At 49.4% G+C, this 23052-nt stretch overlaps 2 protein-coding genes across 5 annotated transcripts in view; one reads left to right on the forward strand and one right to left on the reverse strand.

The window, feature by feature from the left end:
* Positions 1 to 931, forward strand: part of Faap20 (FA core complex associated protein 20) — a 7379-nt gene extending 6448 nt beyond the window's left edge. Inside the window, exon 4 of the mRNA XM_021200750.1 lies at positions 404 to 931. Within this exon, the coding sequence (XP_021056409.1) occupies positions 404 to 476 (73 nt within the window). The 3' untranslated portion in view covers positions 477 to 931. The remainder of the gene's footprint in view (positions 1 to 403) is intronic.
* A 1412-nt stretch (positions 932 to 2343) lies between these two features.
* Prkcz (protein kinase C zeta) overlaps positions 2344 to 23052 on the reverse strand; it is a 110059-nt gene continuing 89350 nt past the window's right edge. For all 4 annotated transcript variants that reach the window (XM_021199897.2, XM_029539599.1, XM_029539601.1 and 1 more), the window contains 8 exons: positions 16862 to 16948; positions 14998 to 15133; positions 14724 to 14811; positions 12638 to 12757; positions 11847 to 11926; positions 11364 to 11453; positions 4980 to 5095; positions 2344 to 4790 (listed from right to left, as the gene is read on the reverse strand). In XM_021199897.2, coding sequence (XP_021055556.1) covers positions 4703 to 4790; positions 4980 to 5095; positions 11364 to 11453; positions 11847 to 11926; positions 12638 to 12757; positions 14724 to 14811; positions 14998 to 15133; positions 16862 to 16948 — 805 coding nt within the window. In that variant the 3' untranslated portion in view covers positions 2344 to 4702. The remainder of the gene's footprint in view (positions 4791 to 4979; positions 5096 to 11363; positions 11454 to 11846; positions 11927 to 12637; positions 12758 to 14723; positions 14812 to 14997; positions 15134 to 16861; positions 16949 to 23052) is intronic.

A 23052-nucleotide genomic window follows, 5' to 3' on the forward strand; every position in this document is an offset into this window, starting at 1 on the left:
TGTGTGTGTGTGTGTGTGTGTACACAATGAGTGTGGAAGCCAGAGAAAAACTTTATTTTCTATCAGGTGGGGTCCAGGGACTGAACTGGATCATCATGTTTGGAATAAGTGCTTAACTCCCTGAGCCATCTTGCTGGCCCCAGAGAGGCATGGGCCAGGATGAGTAAGCCAACAGATGTCGTGGGAGCTTCTCAAACACTGGTCAGGGAAGGAGTCTATGGGGCTAAGAAATCTCTGACCTAGAGAAGGGTCCTCAGGTAACAGGGGCTGGGGGTGACTAACTCAGTCTAATAAGGTTATAGTGAATCCTGCTTACTGTTGACTGGCCTAGGACTCTTCTCAGTGCTTCAGAACTATGTGGAAGCCCTTCCTGTGCCTTGTGACGGTTTCTTCTCCCTTGTAGGCTGACCCAGCTAGCTGTGGATAGCCACCTTGCTCAGTGCTTGGCTGAAAGCACAGAAGATGTGGTGTGGTGAGCTTCAGGGCGCCTTGCTGTATCTTCTCCTTCAAGCCTACACGCTGATACTGGATGTGACACCTGAGTGTTGGCTCCTGGTTTTGTTCATGGGCATTGGACATAATGCTGGTTACTGACAGCAGGCAGCAGATCCTCTGTGGATTCATCTTCATTGTCAGCCTAACTGGATGTGGAATCACCTAGGAGACACATCTCAGGTGTGCCTGTGAAACTGTTCCCAGAGATTACCTGGGCAAGGAAGTCCCAGTCGAATGTGGGTGGCACTGTGGCCTGGGGTCCCACTGATTGAAAAGGGAAAGAGGAGAAATTGGGCTGTTTCCTGACTGGGGATGTCATGAGATGCGCTTCTCACCTGCTACGGCAGCCATAGCTACTTTTGCTACTGTGCCCTCCTTGCCGCAGGGACTGTAACTTAACTATGAGCCAGAATAAATTTTAAGTTGCTTTCCAGTATATTGTTTCGTTCATAGCAAGGGGCGGGGGTTGTATCACCCAGGAAGGGGCGCCAGGATCTGTCACAAGGTAGAATTGGGTATCTCTACCCAAATCAGCATCTGTAGCCTGGAGGCACCTTTTCCTGACCGCAAGAGTGATATACTGGGTCAATTCCACAGCAGACTGAAAGTGTCTCATGGGAGGGGAACCCCAAAACACATGAAGGGGGACCCAAAACACATGGGGGGGCCTGTGGTGTAGTATAGTGCTTGGTGAGGACTCACCGGGTGTAAGGCCTGCCCGGGAGCCATGCCTAGAACCCCTCTGAAAAACTACCTGAAACTGGCTGTGTGGCCAGGTGAAGAGGCACATTTGAAAAGGCTGCTATGGGGGCTGGAGAGATGGCTGCTCTTCCGAAGGTAATGAGTTCAAATCCCAGCAACCACATGGTGGCTCACAACCATCTGTAATGAGATCTGATGCCCTCTTCTGGAGTATCTGAAGACAGCAACAGTGTGTACTTATTTATAATAATAAAATAAAGCTTTAAAAAAAAAAAAGAAAGAAAGAAAGAAAAGGCTGCTATGTTAGGGTTTTCCTAGAGAGAGGACTCCCTGGTCACAGGCTGAAAGGGACAGCAGTGGTCTGGGTCTCAGTCAGAGGGCATGGAGTATGACCCAGGGAAATGGGGGGTGGGGGGAGACCAAGTCTGGAGCTCTGATGTAAGTGGTTAAATGGTATCTACTGAGGAGGACTCTTCACCTGGTCCCGTGAGACCAGTCTCTGGAAACGTCCTCACAGATATCCCAACATGATATTCTCTCAGATTTCCTCATCTACTCAGCTGGCAGTTTTCTCAAGAATCATTTATTGTATGTATATGAGTACACTATAGCTGTCTTCAGACACACCAGAGGAGGGCATCAGATCCCATTACAAATGGTTGTGAGCCACCATGTGGTTGCTGGGTACTGAACTCAGGACCTCTGGAAGAGCAGTCAGTGCTCTTAACCACTGAGCCATCTCTCCAGCCCCAGCTGGCACTTTTCTAACTGCAATTCCAATACTATAACCTCAGAAAGTAAAGCTATGGAGAGCCCAGAACTGGGAGTGTGTGTGTGTGTGTGTGTGTGTGTGTGTGTGTGTATGTATGTGTGTGAGACACAGTCTGATGTTTTAGTGGCACACCTATCCAAACTTCCAAAACACATCAGGAGGAAGAGGGCCGTGTATGGGAGTCTACTGTTGGGAGGACAGACTCAGGTCATGGGGATGGGTCCATGGGCACTCAGCAGGCAGGTGTGGGGGACACCCGTTCTTCTGTGTTGAGAGCCTGAATGTGTCCTGGGAAGGGGCTCTTAGGAAAACAGAAATAAACCCTTTGCTTTTTCCCAAACACCTACTTTGAATACAAATAATAACAGGAAGGGCATTTTCATCAAAGTTTTTAATGGATGTGCAAGAGTAAGAACGACCTTGGCCGTGGAGGGCGAGGATATCGCCCACAGAAGGAACGCCGGCCGGTGATGGGCTCCACTGATCAATTGTACAAAACCACATGGTTACTGAGTTACAATCATGAAGTCACCAGTGTCTGTGAACCATTTTCAAAAGACACACGCTCTCTTGCCCGGAGCCATTTGCAAACTTTAGGGTGTTTCCCACCACCCCCCGAGTAGTCACATTTCAATACATCCTCACTTTCTTTAATTTATAAAACAAATTGCTATATATAAAAATCTCCCCTTCTGGCGGGCACAATATTATTCACACATTTGTACATGAGCAGCCGAACCAGTAACCAGCAAGTCATTTGGCAATAGGGCAGTATCCAAATAAACACCCCCATGTCTAACAATCCAAGGGTTCCTGTGCTGGCTGGGCAAAGGAGCTGTTGCTGTCCCTAGGCAGCACATTGGGAGGAAAGGAGCTTGCAGGAGCCCATTTGCATTTGGATCATCTGTGGGCTCTTTATCTTAGCAGCTCAACTCATGGGCAGCGGTGACTACACAGGCCTCAGACTGGGGCTCCAGCCACTTGGACCCCGCCAGACTAGGCTAAGTACCCCTGGAAAGTCCCCAGGCTGGGCTGGGTACCTGTGGGAAGCCCCCAGGGTGGGCTGGGTACTCCTGGGAGGCCCAAAAATCGGCTCTTAGGCTCTATTTGCATTTTTTGACTAGTTGGGGACATGTCTTACCAATGGACACAGGGAGTGCTGGCTAAAATGTGTCCATGTTCAATAGGAGACACAGAGCCACCCAGAAGCCTGGACTTGGGATATGGTGTCAAAAACCTGGGCTGCCTGTTCTGTCCCAGCACCATGGATCTGGGTGTGGCTCTGACGTGTTCAGTGCCAGACATGGCGATGGCCTGAGAAACCTGAGTGTTTTGGGGTGAGGGCTGTGGGTGGCCACTGGGCGTCACGGAGAAGCAGGGCAGCACCGTAACAGCGCCTCTAAAATTTTCATTTTCTCCAACTCTGATCTTTGTCAGGGCCACTAGCCCCAAGGCATGAAGCAAATATGACTGGAGCCTAGACTCCACTCTGCCCTGGCGTGGAGACTCAGGGTCTCAATCTGACAGGGTTGGGGGTGTGTAGCATGTTTGCCATATGGGCCAGCCTGGCTTGGGTGGACCTGGGGTGCTCAGTCACTGTGGTGTACCTTCTCCATCTCCTGCCCAAGACAAAGGTGGGTAAGTCGTGGCCACACCCGACCTGCTAAGGGGTTAGCTGACCTCTTCCCAGAAAGCCTTGGGCTGGCCTTGGGAACTAGCCGAGAGAAGGATGGCTGAGCACAGCAGTTATGGAAGCAGGCGTGCTTCCTCAGGAAGAGTGTGGGATTATGGGTAGTCTGTCACTTTAAGGCTAGGGTCCATCACACACGTTGTCTTTAAATTTCCTAATCTGGAGTATTAATGATAAAAATATTTTCCAAAAAATCTAATGCATAACACAAGACGTCTTGGAGGCACTGGCTAGTGTTTTCAGAAATATATTTTGTGCGGATTTAGTTTTCAATTATTTTCCCTTTTTATTTATTTACCTATTTATTTGGTTTACTGGTGCTTTGGTGAGCAATGTTTTAGAATCTCTATGATCCAATTTCCCCCATCAGAGTCCAAACGGTTGGTGGGAACAGTGCCACCAACCTGGTAAGGGTGTCCCTTCGGCCTTGGCCTACCACGGCTAGCTGTGCTAGGTATGAAAATACTTGTTAAATATTAACAACAGAACTTACCGGGATTTAGAAAACGTTCCGAATCTGTAACAATTCTTGTTGCAGCGCATCCCTGCAGGCACTTGGGTGCCTGTCCCCTGCCTACGTCCTGACTGCTCAGAAAGCGCAGCTCCTCCTCGTGTGGGGGCTGCGCTGGGGACATCAGGCGGGTGCCACAGAAAAAAGGCATCAGAGGAAGCTTCGACATCATCGGTACACTTTATTCCTCAGGGCATTACACGCTAACTTTTCCTGGAGCGGGTCAGTGCATCGAGTTCTGTTTCTGTGGAAGATGTGCACCTTTCAAAACTGCGTGGCTGTCTCACCCTCCGGTAGGGCCTCTGTGCACAGGAAGTGGTTTCTCCAGCACAAAGCCAGCCTCTGGGGCCTGGACACAAGAGACTGCTCTGTCTAGAAGTGCCTGTTGGACGCCCCTCTTCGGTCTTGGTGGCCAGCATCCCTCCCTGGCTGCTTGGAGCCTTGGTGCCCGGCCTGGCATGCATATGCTGTAGTTAAGGGTAAAGTGACAGGGTCATTCACAGGCGTGTCCACAACAGAGATGCTCATGGCCTCACACGGACTCCTCAGCAGACAGCAGAAGCGGGTTGATGTACTCAAAGCCTTCAAACTCGGACTGGTCGATCCTCTTTATGACGTCCCTAAAAACACAAGAAGGGGATGAAGACTGGCAGCTGTGTCCCTCCCTCAGCCACTGTCCTTCCCACCAGTCCACATTCTAGAGGCAAGGACCCAAGCATGGGGCCATGAACTGGCCCAGGGGTCCTGGCTGCTTAGGACACGTTCCACTGTGACACTTGTTGGGGCAGGTCAAGATACCAAGGACTTACTCATCATCTGGGGTCAGCTGCACGGGCTCGCTGGTGAACTGCGTGTCAAAGTTGTCCAGGCCATAGTCATCTGTGATCTGGGGCTGGAAGGGAGGCAGGGTCTGCTTCTTTTCCAGCTGGGAACATTTACAAGAGAGAGGTCAGATGGGTGCTGAGCGTCCTCTCTGCCAGCGTCAGTTCTTTGTGTGCACATAAATCACAAAATAAAATGGGAATCTCAGCTTTTCAACATGCCTAGTATTTGAATGCCATTTTTTTTAACCCCTTAAAGCACAGAATCTAGAAGAAAATATGCAATACCAGGAAAAGTAAACAGGTTTAAAAAGGTGTTGGGCATATAGGCCCCATTGTGCCTAGCAACAATGTTACCACTGGCGGCTGGAAGCTTGTGTGCACATGTGCCTGGAATGTTCTCTTTCTCTGGTCTCAGAACCTGATGATAAAGGTATTTGGGTGTGTCGGCACCCTCACCTAGATGGGCACTGGGAAAATCCACCTTCAATCCTCTCCTCATCCTAACTCTGACTCCATCTTTTACTATTTAGAGTTGGACCCTCTAGCCCAGCAGGGAATGAACAGCCATCAGGAGAGACTCTGGTGTCTGGCATGTGCTACATGGTACCGCGATGCATGCGGCAAGAAATCCTCTCAGTTTCACACTCACGCCAGGTGGTGGTGGTGGTGGTGGTTCATGACTTTAATCTCAGCACTCGGGAGGCAGGTGGATCTCTGAGTTTGAGGCCAGCCTGGTCTACAGAGTTCCAGGACAGCCAAAAGATATAGCTGTTCTTTATCAAGCAGGACTCTTGGGACACACAGGGGTAATGACACAGTAGGGGCATTCCTGAGGATTTGGTGCCCAGCCTTCTGTCCAGCATTCACTCTGCTCTTTCAGGGGAAGGTGGCTGACAACGGGTCCCAGAACAATGTGAATGGCCCACACTGCCCTGGCACAGGCTTGGGATGCAGGCCTTATGTGGCTGGTGTGGGAGCTGATGTTATGTTCCCTAGTACATTTAGACTCTGCGGCAGGGATCAGTATCTGGCTTATAGATGCATCTCAGTTCTTAGAAGCAAACCTGATCCAACAGAGGAGTAGGGCATACGTGGGTAAGTGAATGATGAACAAGGACAGGTAAGGGTCCCAGTGCAGTCCTGCTGTTAGATGGAAGACCCAAGACTGGGTAACTTACAAGGACTCGGCATTTGCCCTTGTGCACCTGGGGGTGGGGGGACACAATGACTCCTTACCCCTAATGAGACACCCTGAGCCCATGCCTTCAGCCTTGCCTTTCAGGGATCCCAGCCCACCCACACCTAACCCCTCCCACACTCCCTGAAGTTCCCAGGAGAGTTTTAGGGACATACTTGGATGTCTAGAATGCAACTGGCTGTGTTACCAAGCATGAATGAGAGCGAGTGTGGGTATGAGGAAGAACTGGCCACGTGCATCACAGCGCTGTGTGGTGACACCAGATTCTCTCCTGACTGCTGTGCATTGCCCTGTGGACTGGAGGGTCCACTTCTACACTGTAAACGGTAGAGAAGACAGCACATGTGAGTAGAGGGGAGTGGTGAGACCTTGCGGGAGGGAGAAGGTAGCACTAAGTCTGGCAGCTACCAGAGTCACCCCTGAGCTCACCATGGGTCTGCTCTGAATACACTAGCCACCTTGGAGGGAGTCAGTTCCCAGCACTGTTGTGGGCAGGGAGACTGGCAGTGGGTACCTGCATAGCACCTGCCATTTGGATACTTTGTATCTAAGCCAAAGAAATTCCCCAGAGGCCAGGATGGTGCTGCGGCAGTTGTCTTCTGAATGAAGTCTGGGCTATGCGGGCTGGTCCTGGGCTAGTAGCAGTTGTGATCCCATTTCTGACGACTCCACCTGATCACAGTTCCCATAACTGCCTCCAGCACCTGTCTGTCTCCTGAGCCCCCTGCCTGGGCCTTCTGGATGTGGCCCTTCATCCTATCCTCCTCTATCTTCCTCCTCTCCTGGCCACAGGCTGATGGCATGACCATGGACCCCTTCTTTTTTTTCTTTGGCAGGAAGCCTGAGAAACCTGAATATTTTTGTGACAGCCTGTCCTCCCATTTACTCTCCTCTGTGGAGTAAAAGAAGCCTTGGACCTATTATTTAAACTTTTTAAAAATTATATTTATGAGTGGGTACACGTAAGCATGGCACAGCTATGGATATTTGAGGACAAATTCTGGGAGACAGTTCTCTTACTCCACCATATGCATCCTGGAAATCTAACTCAGGCTGTCAGCTTGGTGGCAAGCACTTTTTTTTTTTACCCACTGAGCAATTCTCTCACTGGTCTAGGCCTGTTTAAATGAACTGACATGGGGCAGGAGTGGAGGCTATCAATTTCCTGTCAGCTCTCACTGGTAGGAACTGATGCCAAGGGAGCTTGTTTTAGCCACAGTCTGACTCACTCCTCAAGGTGGCCAGTTGCCACCTGCCAGTTACCTGGAACATAGTGGGTTTGATAGTAGGTGGTAGCAATGCCCAGATGGCTGCTTCAGCTCTTTCCAGTTCATGGTGAGTCAGGGACTGGGACCTTTGCAAAGATATATACCTCACAGATCTGATATGCTGTCAAACCCCTATGGAGTACCAGACAAGGAGGGTCTGTGGATAGACCCTTGTAGTAAGCAGACTCAGCCAAGCATCCTAAGGGAGCCAGGATTTTGCTGTAGGACACGTTTCTTTCAGAACCAATTTCCTGACCAGTCACAGCTCTGCCTGGGACAGTGTCCAATAACTTTCCTATGGCCTTTATGCTAATATCCAAACCTTCTGGTAGAGATTTGGCAGGGAGGGGTGTGCCGGATGGCCCGTGGTGGACTTTGTGTGCTCAGCAGAACATATGCTCCTAGCCTCACATCACAGAGGAGGGACAGGAGGCCTGGTCCCACAGGCCCTAGAGACAGCTGGCAGTGCCCTCCTTTCTGACTCCATTCTTTTTCCAGAGCACTAGAGGGGAATGGTAGAGGAGCCCCTGGCTAAGCCCAGGGAGGACTCTGAGCACCTGGCTCTAGGGTGCTCTGAGTTTAGAGATGAGAGGCTTAAAGGATCTGGTAGGCAGCATAAAGTCACTATGAGGGACGCTGTACCACGCACACCGTCCTCAGGTCACCTTCTGGGATGGGCTGAAGGCTGTGTCTCTGTTCCCAGAAGAGGTCTTACCTGTGTGAATTATCAAGGCCATCCCACTAGATGTGTCTGAAGCAGAAATCCGGCATTTGGCTTGAACCTCCCTCCCTAGTCTGCAAGGGCAGCCACTGCTATGCCTACTTGAGCTTGTCACGATTCCCTCTGCCCCATGACTCAGGAAGGAGGACGGTTCTGGGGACATTAGAACAGAATGTACCAGAGGTGGGTGTGGTGGGCCGGTTCCTGCCAGTCTACCCCTCAGCTGCTTACGGGGACCTCACTCCACACATAAGCCATTCAGATCTCCTCAGCTCAGGTATCTCAGAGGCTCAAGTTATGGCTCTTGTCTTCCAAAGCCCAAACTGAGGGGAGCCAGGGAAAAGCCTGACCTCCCCTTGCTCAAAGCAGACAACAGATAGCTGAGCCATATAGACTATAATCCCTGAATGACACCAATGCCAGCTAGCCTTGTCCCAAGGCCCAGGAACTTGGACACACCAGTTACCACCTTGGCTGCACAGTGTTGACAGAGTAGTGCTTCTTTCTTTCTTTCTTTCTTTCTTTCTTTCTTTCTTTCTTTCTTTCTTTCTTTCTTTCTTTCTTTCTTTTTTTTTTTTGGTTNTTTCTTTCTTTCTTTCTTTCTTTCTTTCTTTCTTTCTTTTTTTTTTTTGGTTTTTCGAGACAGGGTTTCTCTGTATAGCTCTGGCTGTCCTGGTACTCACTTGGTAGACCAGGCTGGCCTCGAACTCAGAAATCCGCCTGCCTCTGCCTCCCGAGTGCTGGGCCTAAAGGCATGCGCCACCATGCCTGGCTATAGTAGTGCTTTTTAGCTAGATCGAAGGACTGGTATTAGTAACCTCTCCACTGCTGTCCCAGCATGGCTCATGGGGAAACATCTGCAATTTCCCTTATTGCTCACATCTGCCTCCTTCCTCACAGTACCAGTCAGTACCAGGGACCAGCACCTTAGGGACCAGCACTCTGTGTTCTACTGTGACACCTTGGGCCTGTGCTTCCACCTCAGGTGGACAGTCCTGAAGTCCCACCCAAATGACCATCAGTAGGCAAGTGGGCAAACACATGGTCCATCTATGCAATGCAACTGTACTGGCTAGTTTTGTGTGTCAACTTGACACAAGCTAGAGTTATCACAGAGAAGCCTCCCTTGAGAAAATAGCTCCTTGAGGTTAGCTGTAAGGCATTATCTTAATTAGTGATCAAGGGTGGGAAGGCCCATTGTGGGTGGTACCATCCCTGGGTTCTATAAGGAAGCAAACTGAGCAAGTCAGTAAGTAACATCCCTCCATGGCTTCTGCATCAGCTCTAGCTTCCTGACCTGCTTGAGTTCCAGACTTGACTTCCTTTGTTGATTAACAGCAATGTGGAAGTATAAGCTGAATAACCTTTTCCTCTGCAACTTGCTTCTTGGTTATGATGTTTTGTGCAGGAATAAAAGCCCTAAGACAGCGACATCAGGCAGCCATGAAGCATGTGGCATATATATTGCTGTAATGAGGATGAGTCTTAAAGATGCCTTACCAAGCAAAGGGTGACTGAATGCAAGGCAACCTACTAACTGGGGCCTCTTTCAAGGGAGAGTTGAGAAAAGTCAAGTTGTAAGGCTGGTATGGCCAGGGAAGGGTAGGGTAAGGTGGCATGGTTTGAGTCTCCTGGCAATAATGGCTCCATGTCCACAAAATGTACTAAAAACTACAGTACCATATGTATGATGCAGTGGAAGACCTTCTCAGCCTCTCTTGCTGCTCAGAACCAGTTGGCTGTTGAACCTAAAGGGAGCTGGGCTGAAATGAGACATTCTTGTATGGTGCAGGAAGACTGGACATGCTACTGATGCCATGTGGGGGGGGGGCAGGGTCAGGGTCAGGGTCAGGGAAGGACTCAGATCCTGCAGGCTCAAAGGAGCAGCAATGAGGATAATGGCTGGAAGAGACAAGTAGAGCTCTCCCTGTACTCTGCTGAGGGATTTGCGATGTCAGTACATGCCTCAGTGTCAGAATGGAGGTGATCCATTCCAAACACTGGGGCAGGCAGTGAGCCTATGGATAAAGTTGCCACCACTGAGCCCAGGCCGGGCCAGGCAGTAGCTACACTGTGAAGATCTAGGTTAGAAATAAACATGTTGCTTCTCTCTGGTGCTACCAGGGCAAGGAGATGAAATTAAAAGTTTATAAAATTGTTTTTGAAGTATCAAGGGCAGATGAGGTTGTTCTGCAGGTAACTTTGTTGCCAACACTGAGAACCTGAGTTTGTTTTCCCCAGACTTAAATGGTGGAAGGAGAGAACTGACTCTCAGCTGTCCTCTGACCTTCATGTGTGCAAGCACAAACACAGCAATGTTATAAAAAGTGTCAAGGCGGGCTCCGAAGGTCCGGAGTTCAAATCCCAGCAACCACATGGTGGCTCATAACCATCTGTAACAAAATCTGGTGCCCTCTTCTGGAGTGTCTGAAGACAGCTACAGTGTACTGTACTTACATATAATAAATAAATAAATCTTTAAAAAAAAAAAGTGTCGAGGCTCTGAATTCTGACAGATACTTACACCTGGAAAGGAAGAGAACTGGAGGCTCTGACTATGTAATAATGTGGCCTGGCTCTAGACTGGCCATGGGGTGGGGACGGAAGGGTATCATCTCTCCTGATTGCTTGTTGCCTCTGGGGCCTAGACCCTCCCGATTCCTCCCAGTACCCACAGACACAAACAGTCCTGTAAATAGAGTAACTGGTTGTGCGACATCTTGTTCTTCGTGAGGATGGAATGTGGCTGTCAGTGCTGGCTGTAAGCCATCTGGAAGGATCAGGGTGGGGTTGTAGGGGTGGGGATGGGGGGAGGTGTCCACTGTCCCAGAGTTGGGCAAGTTCCAGATCTACTCAACTGGCTAATCTTTATACTTTTCTTCAAAAGAGTGTATTTTATAGGTGACATTTCAGTAACTTTCCAATTGTTTAGTTTGAAACAAGTTGAAGTTTTTCTCCTAATATCAGGAGCGACTCAAGTCAGAGCAGATGCCTGTGCCTGCTATTCTGTCCAGTAACTGCTGACAGCAGGATCAGGTTCTTGGCAGCTTTGGAAAACCAACCACAACACTACAGAAAATGACCAGACACCACGTACCAGGCACCCAAGTACACATGGGCCCAATCTGCCTATTAGATTGGCCCACCTCACAGAAGGGGCACCGGTGACCCTTGAGGCTTACCAGGTCCCAGTCTATGCTGCGGAAGAAAGCGTGGGACTTGATGTCGGAAAACCCAGTCTGTGGCCGGCAGCCAAGCCTCTCTTTGGGATCCTGGGGGTCAGAATCCAAAAAAGGGTGAGTCAGGACTCCTAAGGAAACCCCTGATTCAACCTCAATCCAACAGGATGACCCCACTTCCCCCACAGGAGTTCCCTGTCCCCAGTTGTTCTGGTGTCCAGCTGGGTCTGACCTTCCTCCTGTTGGGACTGCTTTCCCGGTCAGTTACTTACTCACTGTTTGTTTTGCTATATCAATAAAAAATTAAACTCAAAGATCATGGAGCCCCAGTGCCAGAGTGGATGTTCAGCAGCGCAGAGCAGCTGGGGGCAGCTGGGGGCAGCTGATAACAGTAGTAGAGAGACTCTGCCCACCCACGCCATCCCATGGGTGACCTGATCCCAGAGGGTTGCAAGGGATAGTCTGTCACCACAGCCAAGAGCATACCTTATTTAAAAATCCTTTCAAGACGTGTGAGGCCTTGACAGACAGGAAACGGGGAATCCGAATTGGCTTTTCCAGGATAACTGAGGACAGAGACCCAGTGAGAAGTGGCATTGTTTGCTCTTCCTGATAGCCTACAGGGGGGGCCCCTGAACTCTGTTCGTTTGTGTTTTGTTTTGTTTTTGCAAGGACTGAATCTTGGTATGTATCCAGCCTGGCTTTGAACTCTTGACCTTCCTCCAGCCTCTTGAGTAGCTGGGATTACAAGGCCATGTGACCCACACCTGGCTTGAACCCCATTTCTAAATCAGAGCTCAGACTTGTAGCCCTGGAACACCTTCCTGTTCTAGAAGCCTGCTGGGTCTTTCTAGGGACCTCCTGGTAGCATTCACATATCACATAGCCTTGTGTGAACCAACAGCTCCCTACTAACTTTTGGTTGCAGTCATGTGGAGTCTGAACACCGGTCACCAGGGGGCGCCGAGGGACATATCAGTGGCTATTAATGCTCTTTCATCAGGAGCAAGGGGAGCCTGCAGAGGCTACAGGGAATGATCTGGGTGGGCAGAAGGGGGCTCTGGTTAAATCAGAGCATTCTCTTTCTAGGTGACTCATGGTGAGGTGGACTATGATCACCTCACTTTACAATCTCTGCCAGAGGAATGGGTTCGTATGTGTTTGTCCTGGTGCTGAGGCACAGCACCAGCCTGGACAACGCTCCATCCTCACCCCTGAGAAGGGAAGAAGAAAACATGCAGAGGCGGGAGGGAGTAGATACACCGTGGGCCACCAACCTTGGAAAAGATAGTCTTCAGTGTTCATGTCAGGGTTGTCCGTGATGATGTCAAAGGGGGAGCGCCCAGCCATCATCTCAAACATAAGGACACCCAGTGCCCACCAGTCCACGCTGAACCCTGTGGAAAAGCGGGCAGTCACTAGGCAGGGGGTGGCTGGGAAGCGGCACACTCCATCAGTGAGTGTGACTGTGCCAAGAGAGTCAGCATCCATCTCCCTGGGCAGCTGGACTGCCCTTCACTCACTGTGCCAGACATCTGTGTCCTCAGAAGCTGTGACTCCTCACCTGCACTGTGGGATACCCAGGCTGTCCCTGGCCCCTCAGCTCTGCCGGGACATCTCTGTTACACGAGCATGCAGAACGAGACCAGGGACAGGCCCTGCTTTGTTCCCGTTGTCGTCATCGTCATCATTAGTGATAATGACTGATGATACAGGCTCTCGATATGTAGTCCAGGCTGGCCTTGAACTTGTGACTCCCCTGTCTTAGCCTCCTAGTGCGTGGCACCATAACTGGTCGCATTTTTTTCCTGATTTGACTTAAAGTTACAAAGCCCACTTCTCACTGAGGAATGTGGCCCAGTAGTAGAGAGCACTTTGTTCACAGATGCAAAGCACTTGCCCCATTCCCAGTGCTGCCAAAACACACAGAATTCACAGAACCCATCTCAGAGATGAGAAAACACTGCTACAATTTTCTCTATATTTACATTCACTACTTCTTTCTTTCTTTCTTTCTTTCTTTCTTTCTTTCTTTCTTTCTTTCTTTCTTTCTTTTTTTTCCTTTCTTTCATTTTATGTATGTGAGTACATTGTCACTATCTTCAGACACACCAGAAGAGGACATCGGATCCCAAGACAGATGGTTGTGAGCCACCATGTGGTTGGTGGGAATTGAACTCAGGACCTCTGGAAGAGAAGTCAGTGCTCTTAACTGCTGAGCCATCTCTCCAGCCCGTTTTGTTTTGTTTTGTTTTGTTTTAAGATAGGGCTTCTTTGTGTAGACCTGGTTGTCCCAGAACTAATTCTTTAGACCAGGCTGGCTTTGAACTCAGAGATCTGCCTGACTCTGCCTCCTGATGCTGGGATTAAAAGTGTGGGCCACCATTGCCTGGCTGGCTCTCTTCAGCCTTCAGCTCTGCCTGGCCATCCCTACTGTCTCTGCTCAGAACAGTCCCCCTGTTCTGGTACACATAGAAATAGGGTCAGTCAGAACCCTAGACTGATTTCTGGCTCCAGTCTGCCATCTTTCCTTCCCTGGTTACTGAATCACTTCAACCGAAGCAGCTTGTAGGAACCCAGTCATTCTTTTGGATTGGTAACCCACACGTGCTGTGCTCCACACACTCATTTATGTGATGGTGTATTCATGGCTGGCTTCACTGAAGTCACTGTCATGATAGACAGCTCATGCCTGTAATCCCACCTGTCCCTGTACAGCAGGAGGAGGTAGGGTGCAAAAGTGGGTGCGTTCACAAGCACACATATATAACATGAGCCTCTGTGCACAGTAAACAAATGCACACAGAGACTGCATGCTATATACCCTCCTCTACTACACACATGTACATGTACCTGTATATGTATGCCCCGCCCCCAGATGCATATGACTGTTTCCACCCAGAGGAGCAGAAGTAGACCGTCATGTCTACAGGGTCCCCAGATCACCCCCTGCTCTGGATCCCAATGGAGGCACTTCTGCCATTCCCAAGGGCACTTTGTTTCTTCCACATATGCATGGCCAGTGGCCAATGGCCATCCAACTTGGGGTGCTGTGACCTGAACCTGGGCTTTCTTGTCTTTGCTTCATGTTCCCTTTTCTCTTCCCTGGCCTTAGGACTCGTCAGGGAGAGGAATGTTATTCAGTGTCATTTGGTGGGCCTCAGGGAGTATGCAAGAGGTAACCAGCAGGGAAACCCTGAGGGGTGTTCCGTGTTATCTTTGGGTATAATATGGCCATACATCTCCCCGCCAGGGCCACTGTAGGGTGGGCCAGGCAGGTTTTTGCTGAGTAAACATCACCAGCTGGGGGAGACTTCTGGAAGGTGTCCACCTACATTTACCCCCCTCAAGGCTCACACTCACCGTACTCTTCTCCTCGCAGGATTTCAGGGGCGATATAGTTCGGGGTTCCACAAAAAGTGCTTGTTGTATCACCGGGGCCTAGACCTTCCTGTGGGGACAGAGTTACCAGGAAGGTGAACCTCACATGAAGCGGCTCTCCTTAGGAATACTGACATAGAGTTACAGACAGTGGTGCCTCAGTTTGGTCACCACTGAGCTATGCCCCATCAGTGAATACTCCTGCGGGGGATGTCAAGGGCAGACAGTCGAGTTGGGGGACAGGTGAGGTGGGCACCTTGCACATGCCGTAGTCTGTCAGTTTAATGTGTCCGTCGGCATCGAGGAGGACGTTATCCAGTTTTAGGTCCCGGTAGATGATCCCCCTCTCGTGCAGGAAGTTGAGAGCGATACAGATCTCAGCAGCATAGAACCTGAGGTATGGGGGGGGGGGATTCTGTAGTCAGCAGAGAGACAATGGCAGGCAGCCAGCCAAAGGCTGGTGCACGCGCGGAACCCCACAAGGTATCCCTGGTCACTGGGGGAAATGCAAATATAGTTTGTAGTGAGATTCCACCTCCCACCCACCAGAATGGCTACTTATCACAGCCAGAGTAAGTGAAGGGAACACGGGACACTGGACATCGCATGTATGGTTGGTGAGAATGAAAAATGTGACCAGAGGAAGGTCCCTCAGAACATGAAAGCTAGGGCCATGTGCATCTCAGTGGTGCCTTGCTTACATAAGTATGGTCCCCAGCACCAGAACAAACACGCGAAGAAGCTTAAGAACCAGAAAGTGGGGTGTCAAGCAACACCTCTAACACAGTATGCCTGAGGCTGGAGACAGCGGAGGAGGCCCAGTTAAGAACAGCGGATATGAGGAAATGCCTCTATGAGATCCGTTACCCTGTATACAGCTTTTAAAAACTGGAAGGAGAAAAGAATCAGAAGTGGGGTCTCAAGCACTGGGTTGGACCCCTACATCGGCAGCAACCTTACTCATAAAAGCTAGCATATGGAGTAAACACTGACGGATGAGTGGGCAAAGGAAGCGTTCACTTAGGGCACAGTGACTCATGGCTGCAGGTCTGAGGCAGGTCTGGGTCACACAGCAAATCCGGCTGAAGAAGGAAAGAGGAATGGGAGTAGGGAGGGAGCAGTCCCTATCAGTGCAATGGAATATTACCCAACCTTCAAAAGGAAAGGCTACGTGGTGAATCACGAAGGCAACATCACACCAAATCAGATATACAAGACACTCGGGGCACTCTCTGGAATCGGACAGGAGGGCCGGAGATGAGGAGCCTGGCAGTCGGCATTCACAGGAGTTCGGTTCCAGTGTGAGATACAAAGGGGCTCTATGTGTGGTGGTGGCTGCACAGCAGTGTGATAATCAGCTTCCTGGCACTTAACTATCTACTGAACTATCTGGCCAACATGGCAGTGTTAACGCTGTGTGCTTTTAACCGTGAATTCTATAAAAAGCAAGCAGACAGGCAAGAAGCCGTTGCTGTTTCTGCCCACTTTCACCAAAAGCGGCCTTGGTGACTCACAGGACTTCGTGGGGGACACTAAGGTAAGTAGGAGGGGGCCATCCAGGGGAACCACAAGGACAGGGGGCTGGATGGCAGCTGTTGGAGGCCAGAGATGGGAGTCTCTCCTTATGCTAGGGAAGGCCTGCTGTACTCTACTGCTGAAGGAATGTGGACTTTAAGGGAAGAGGACAAAGCCAAACAAAACAGCTGGGGGGAGCCTGGCATCTTGGGTGAGGGACTTCTGCTCAAAGTCTGGAGAGGGGGGGTCTGGAGAGATGGCTCAGCGGTCTCTGGCTCTTCCAGAAGTGCTGAGTTCAAATCCCAGCAACCACATGGTGGCTCACAACCATCCTTAACGAAACTGGACTCCTTCTACTGGAGTGTCTGAAGACAGCTACAATGTACTTACATATAATAAATAAATAAATTAAAAAAAAAAAAGTCTGGAGAGGGACCAGTCCTGGGCACAAAGCTCCCAAGATTCCCCCAGAGGGTTTGGACTGTCTTATACCATGGGAAGGTCTTATCTTTGCCACCTTCTGCCCAAATCTCACCTCTTCTCATTGCTGGCCTCCTAAGGAAAAGACCCCGGGCCATGCTTTTATTTTTTTTTTTTGGACTCACCTGGCATGTTCCTCTGGAAGCTTCCTCTGCCTCTGCATGTGGAACATGAGATCCCCCCCATTGACATACTCGATGACTAGAAACAACCTGGGCAGGAGAGAAGGGCAACAGATCAGGAACCAAAACCACCCTGAAATGTGCTGTAGGCGAGGTCACCACCAAAAGGCCAGAGTGCATGGAACCTCTGTGGGGGTCACTTTTTTAGCTTGGGGTTGAGTGCTGACCTGCTGCCTCTTACAGAGATTTGTAAGTGAACAAAACAAAGAGGTGATGGGGCACCTGGGAGCTCCTGGGAAAACCTCAAGGTGGAAGGGAGGCTGAGGCTGAGTTTGACGTTTGGACCAGTGAAGTGTGAGGCATGGTTTCAGATTCTGACATTTGGGGTCCAAGACCATGTCGGATGATGGGTGTGGCTTCATCACATGATGCCAAGGTAGCACACTGTTTTTGGAAAATCAGGAATAGACTTAGGCTGGACAGTGCCGGTACATTCATTCCTTTAATCCCAGCATTTGGGAGGCAGAGGCAGGCAGCTGGTCTATGGAGTGAGTTCTAGGACAGACAGAGCTACACAGAGAAACCCTGTCTCAGAAAAAACCAAACAAATAAATACACAAACACAGAAATAAATAGAGTTGGGTGTTCATTCACCTATCTGTTCATCTCTGTGTTCCAAATGGTGCTAGGTCTGTTTTAGGGGCTAAAAAAAAAAGTTACAATAAGGTAGAGATGAAGGCCAGAGGCCCTGGGGTTAGGGATAGGAGAAAAAAGTGACCAAAGAGGAAGCAGAGGACTGATGGGGTACGGGGACGGGGACGACTGATGGAGCATGGGATAAGGGGAGAGCAAAGAGCTGTGAGCCATCCTGGCTTAGATAAACAAAGAGGGGATCCATGGGGTAGGTGCCCAGTCAGGTATAGGGCAGGTGAGCATATCAGGGAAACATGGTTTAAGGGTTGACTGCTCTAGTCTCTGTATGTGGATGGACTCCAGGAACCACAGAGGTGCCTGTCCATCTGTGGAGAGAGGGTCTGTATGAATCAGAGAGAAGAGAATGAGGAGCCAGGCTCAACTGAAGGGAAGTGCCAGTAGCTGGGTATCAGGGAAGAGGGATAAGAAAGGGTGGGGCTGACAAAACAGGTCCAGAGGGAGGTGGTCATGACTGGACGAGTCTGAGAAAGCAGCAGCCCAGCAGCTAGGCGAGTGGAGAGGCAGCAGGGGTCAGGCAGAGGTGAAGTCTGAGCTTTGTGGATAAATCTTTTAGGAACTGGGCTTCAGCACACAGGCCCCTCGTGTCTCCGAACACTGGCCATGTGGTTTCTCTCACTAATAAGATCTTTGCTGCATTTAATAAGACTTAATTTTCAAAATTCAATTCATGATAATTTCCCGAGATGCCCTGTTGAGGGCACCTTGGGGACATCTGGGTTGGCAGCTCATGTTTGCCTGGTCTATTTGCCTTTGGAAATGTTTATCTGCAGTTTTCTGCTCATGGTGATGCTGCCCACCAGCATGGGAGCCAGTGTGGGAAGGATCAAGCAAACCCTTCCTCTCCTGGCTCCTGCAAGAGCTCTCAAAATGCTGCATGGAACCTCACTGGCTAACTGTGAGTCTACCATGTGCAGATGCCTGAATTCAGCCTCCATAGCTCTGGCACGAAGCCAGGAAAGCCAGGAAAACTGACACAGCAAGTTAACTGGCTATAAAACACTCACCAAAATTTAAATTACGTATTTACAGGAGAAACAATCCCTACTATGTGGAAATCAGAACAAAAGCCCTCAGCACCAGATGAGGAGCCATGTATTTCTCTTAGGCAAGCCAGCCCCAGGTGTCTTGGTCCCCAAGAAAATTCTACTATGTTTTTGTTAGGGCTGAGACACCTTTCTCCAGTCTTACTCATCTCTCTAGCCTCTATGGGATAAGTCTTCCATGAAATCCCTTGCTTTCCCTCAGGGAGTCACTGGCCTACTCTAGTCCATTTTGTAAGTAAAGTTTTGTTGAAACATAGCCTTGTTCACTATGATATAGTTGCTTCTTGGTATTTATAAGGGGATCAATTTTAAGGCCCTTTTCAGTGAGGGAAATCACTGTTGCTCAAGCCCTGAATGTAAAATGGACCCTCTGCTACAGTGTAACACATCTCTGGATTGTTCACAATGCTCAACACAAAGAGGAAACTATGCACATTGTTACTTTGTATTGTTAGGAAATAATGGCAAGGAAAGTCAGAACCTGAGTCTAGGGTACAGCTTGGTGGTAGAGTGCTTGTCTAGCATATGTAGGGTCATAGTTCCACCCCCAGAACTACACGTCAGTACATGTCCAGTACAGACAAGCTCCCCACAAGAGTTTTGACACACCCTGGTTGAAGCTGCAGCAGAGAACCCAGAGTACAGGGCAGAACTGGTGCACCCCAACTATGAATCACCTGTGGTGACTTTTCTGCTATTGTTCCACAAAAGCAAAGGTGTCTGGCCCTTACACAGGCAGCCTCCCCAGTGCAGACAAGCAGAAAACTCAACTCTTTGGTCATGAAGAGCTCTACGTACCTCCAAGTGTCCACATAATGATGCTCGTCAGAGTCCATGAGATGTTTAACACCTCAAAATTAGTCAAAGGTATCTCTTTAAAATGCCCTGGGTGACTGCAAAGCACAGATATTTACCCCACATACCAGGAATCACAAACTTAATGGGTCCCGCCACCCAGGAGCAACTTTGTTCCCTCCTCAGATGCCAATACTTCTAGCAGATTCACTTAAGCAGTGGTGATAATGGCTTCCTTTAATAGGGAGAAACTTTGGCCACTTTAGAAAACAAGTTGGAACATCCTAACCTGAACCCCTTACGAGTTGAATGGCAACATCTCTGTCTACAGGCCATGGTAAGTTCCTACATAGGCCACTTCTGTATGGGGCTGGCTCTGAGGGAACCTCCTAACAATGATGGATCTCTCTTCCCTCCCTCTCTCTCACAACACAAACTAGGCTGGTGCTGAAGTTTGATCCCCCCACCTTGGTTTCCTGAGTGTTGGGATTACAGGTGTGTACCATTATGCCTACCTTTTTTTCATTTATTTTGTGGGGTGTGTGTGTGTGTGTGTGTGTGGTGTGTCTAGGGTGTACTTGCTACAGCATGTGTGTGAAGCCTAGTGTACAAGTTTCAGGAGTCAGTTCTCTCCTCAAATCGGGAGTGGAGCATCTTCCTTTACCCACTAAGCCATCTTGTTGCCCTGCTGCTTTCTGTTTCTGTTACAAAAGCAGCTATAAAACAGGATTTTTTTTTTGGTAGGGGAGGGGCCTACAGGCAAAACCTTGGCACTATTTTTGGCATTTCTTCAAAGCAGAAATCCCACAGGAGGACCATGTGAGCGGCTCTGCAGGTGACTTCGGTTGGCTTGGGTGTATGTGGCTATGACAATACAAGGTCACATCTGCTCCCGCAGTTTTCTCTGTGTGCTTGGCAGGCACTTCCCAAGCCAAGTTCCTCAGCCTCAAGTTTTGTCTTGGGCCATGGCTGTGCTTCTCAGCCAGGTTGAAGCCAACACCTGCACTCAGACTTATGTGCAGGTAAATGAGCAGGTGTATGCACCAGTGTTGGTAGGTCAGGCAATTGAGCATCTGTTACTGTCCACAGTCCTTTTGGTCATATAGCCATAACAACCCCTAAGGGAGGCTTAGAGGGAGGGGCAGGGGCCTGGCAGAGCCCTCAACAGGGGCCAGTCAGATCCCTAGTTCCTTTAAGGTCAGATCACTATAGAAAGGAAGCAGGTTAATTTCTCAGAGGTGGATATTATCACTTATTCTTAAGGAGATGTGCAAATGTTACTACAACCTAGTAGAAATGGATCCACCCACATGGCCAAAGGAAGAAGCAGTGGGCTCCAGGGACCAGGGCCAGAGAGAGCTGCAGGTAGTGGCCAAGTCCACAGCTCCCCTCATCAGGAGAGGACCCAGAGAAAGGAAAGAGGGACCCTTTAGGACTACTGCCCCTGTTTCTCAGTCCTGACTTTGATTAGAGAGAAAACCTGATGGAACAAGGCAATGTGGGGGTGATCATGAGAGTCTGGGTCTGTCTGGCCTTGTGTTTGAACACAACCATGAACAACATCCTCTCTCTCTCTCTCTCTCTCTCTCTCTCTGTGTGTGTGTGTGTGTGTGTAAGAGAGAGAGAGAGAGACAGAGACACAGTGACAGAGACACAGTGAGACAGTGAGAGTGTGAAAGAGACATAGAGACACAGTATGTGTGTGTGTCTGTGTGTGTGAGAGAGAGAGATACACACATACATACACACATACACAGAGTCTCGAGACAGAGACACACAGAGAGTGTTAAAGAGAGACAGGGACATAGAGAGAGACACAGAGAGGGAGAGAGACAGAGACACAGAGACAGGGAGACAGAGTTAGTGTTAGAGAGAACAACACATATTCGGAGAGACAGAGAGAGTATTAAAGAGAGACAGACACACACACAAATACATAGAGAGAGGGGGGGGAGAGGGAGAGGGAGAGGGAGAGGGAGAGGGAGAGAGAGAGAAAATATGAGTTAAATTAGCCAAGGAAGATCTTGGGGTCTTCAACTTTGATCTTCTGCCTCTGCCTCCAGAGTGCTGGGATTACAGGCACACACCACCGTGTCCTGCCATACACATCTCTTACATTTCTCTATGGCTTTTGTGCCAGAGTGCACAACCACAATGAGGACTATCCAGCCGAGAGAGTGAAATTGGTCACGAGCCACAGCTGTCCCCAAGTGACATCATGACCTAGTCTGTAGGAGCTGTGATAATCAGGAGCAGATGTGTGTAATGACAGGTTTTTCAGATCACATCCCCGTTGTCAAGGCATTGGGCTACATAGATTATCTCATTGTTTGAGAAAGGTTGCTAACTCTCAGTACGAATAGTAATAATAATACAAAAGTTTTGATGGCCCGCACTCTACAGAACTCATTTATTCCCCAAACCAGGAGGTAAATTCTGCCATTTTCTTGATTATATGGAGAGAGACACCAGACACCAAAGCTTACATAGTCCTGATGTCAGTCTACAGAGAAAATGGAGATCTCATTCCCAGGTCCTGCCTCTGCTTCCAACAGAAGGTTGCGTCCAACAGCTGACAGAAAAGGGGTACAGAGGAGAAGGACATGACAGAGAGTCAGCCTAGACATAAGTTGGAGTCACAGAATCAAGGACCAGACCCGCAACCAAGGCCTAAGAGAACAGAGACAAGGCTCAAACCCTGCCACACCAAGGACACAAACCAGGAGCCAAGCACAACGTGAAGGAGAGACTCAGACCCCAGTTCCCTGACCCAGAAAAGGCTCTTCGAAGAAAGATGTGGACAGGCAAGGAAACCTGACACAGCTGGTCCAACAAGAGGATTTTTATCTTGTTCAAAGAAATCTTCTATGGGGGAGGGAAGGGAGCCAACTGGATTGGGTGTCTACAGGAACAGAAGGAGAGTATGCCACAAACTGTCAGTGTGGCTGGGGGGTATGGGGGGGCATCCTTACATACCACAGGGCACGAGCCCCACTCTCTGCCCTGAGTCAGAAAGTGTCAGAGAAACTGAGCAACAGGAGGAAGTAACTGAATGACTGCGGAGAATGTTATCACCAAAGCAGAAAGGCATTGAGGAAAATCCTCACAGGTACCTATCAAGAGGTAATCTTGGGCCTGCGGTTCAGAGAGTGCTCATCTGTCACATCTGAGGCTCTGGCCTCCCTTCCCAGTGACACACCAAAAAGGGGACGGGGTTGGACTAAAAGGTGGTTTAGTGATTATGAGTATATACTGCTTCAGCCCAGGACCGAAGCTCAGTTCCCAATGCCCACATGGGAGGGCTTACAACTATCTGTAACCCCAGCTCCAGGGGATCTGCTGCCCTCTTTTGGTCACAGAAGGCATCTGCACACACATACATACAAATACATAATATAAAACCAGTTGGACCTGATAAATTCCAGTAGCATTTAGGATTTTCTGCAGAATAAAATAGAATAAAGATTACCTAAGAAGAGGAAACTACGGATCAACCAAACATCAACACAAATAGCCATGGAAAAGTCCTAAATAGCAAAGTTTGAAAGCACATGTCAGTCTAACACAGGACATGGCTTCCTCCAGTATCCAAGGCAGTCTAGCATCAGGACCACCTAACACTGTTTGGGTGACATAGTTCAC

This window comes from Mus pahari, chromosome 6, assembly GCF_900095145.1.
Source record: "Mus pahari chromosome 6, PAHARI_EIJ_v1.1, whole genome shotgun sequence".
Classification (NCBI taxonomy): domain Eukaryota; kingdom Metazoa; phylum Chordata; class Mammalia; order Rodentia; family Muridae; genus Mus; species Mus pahari.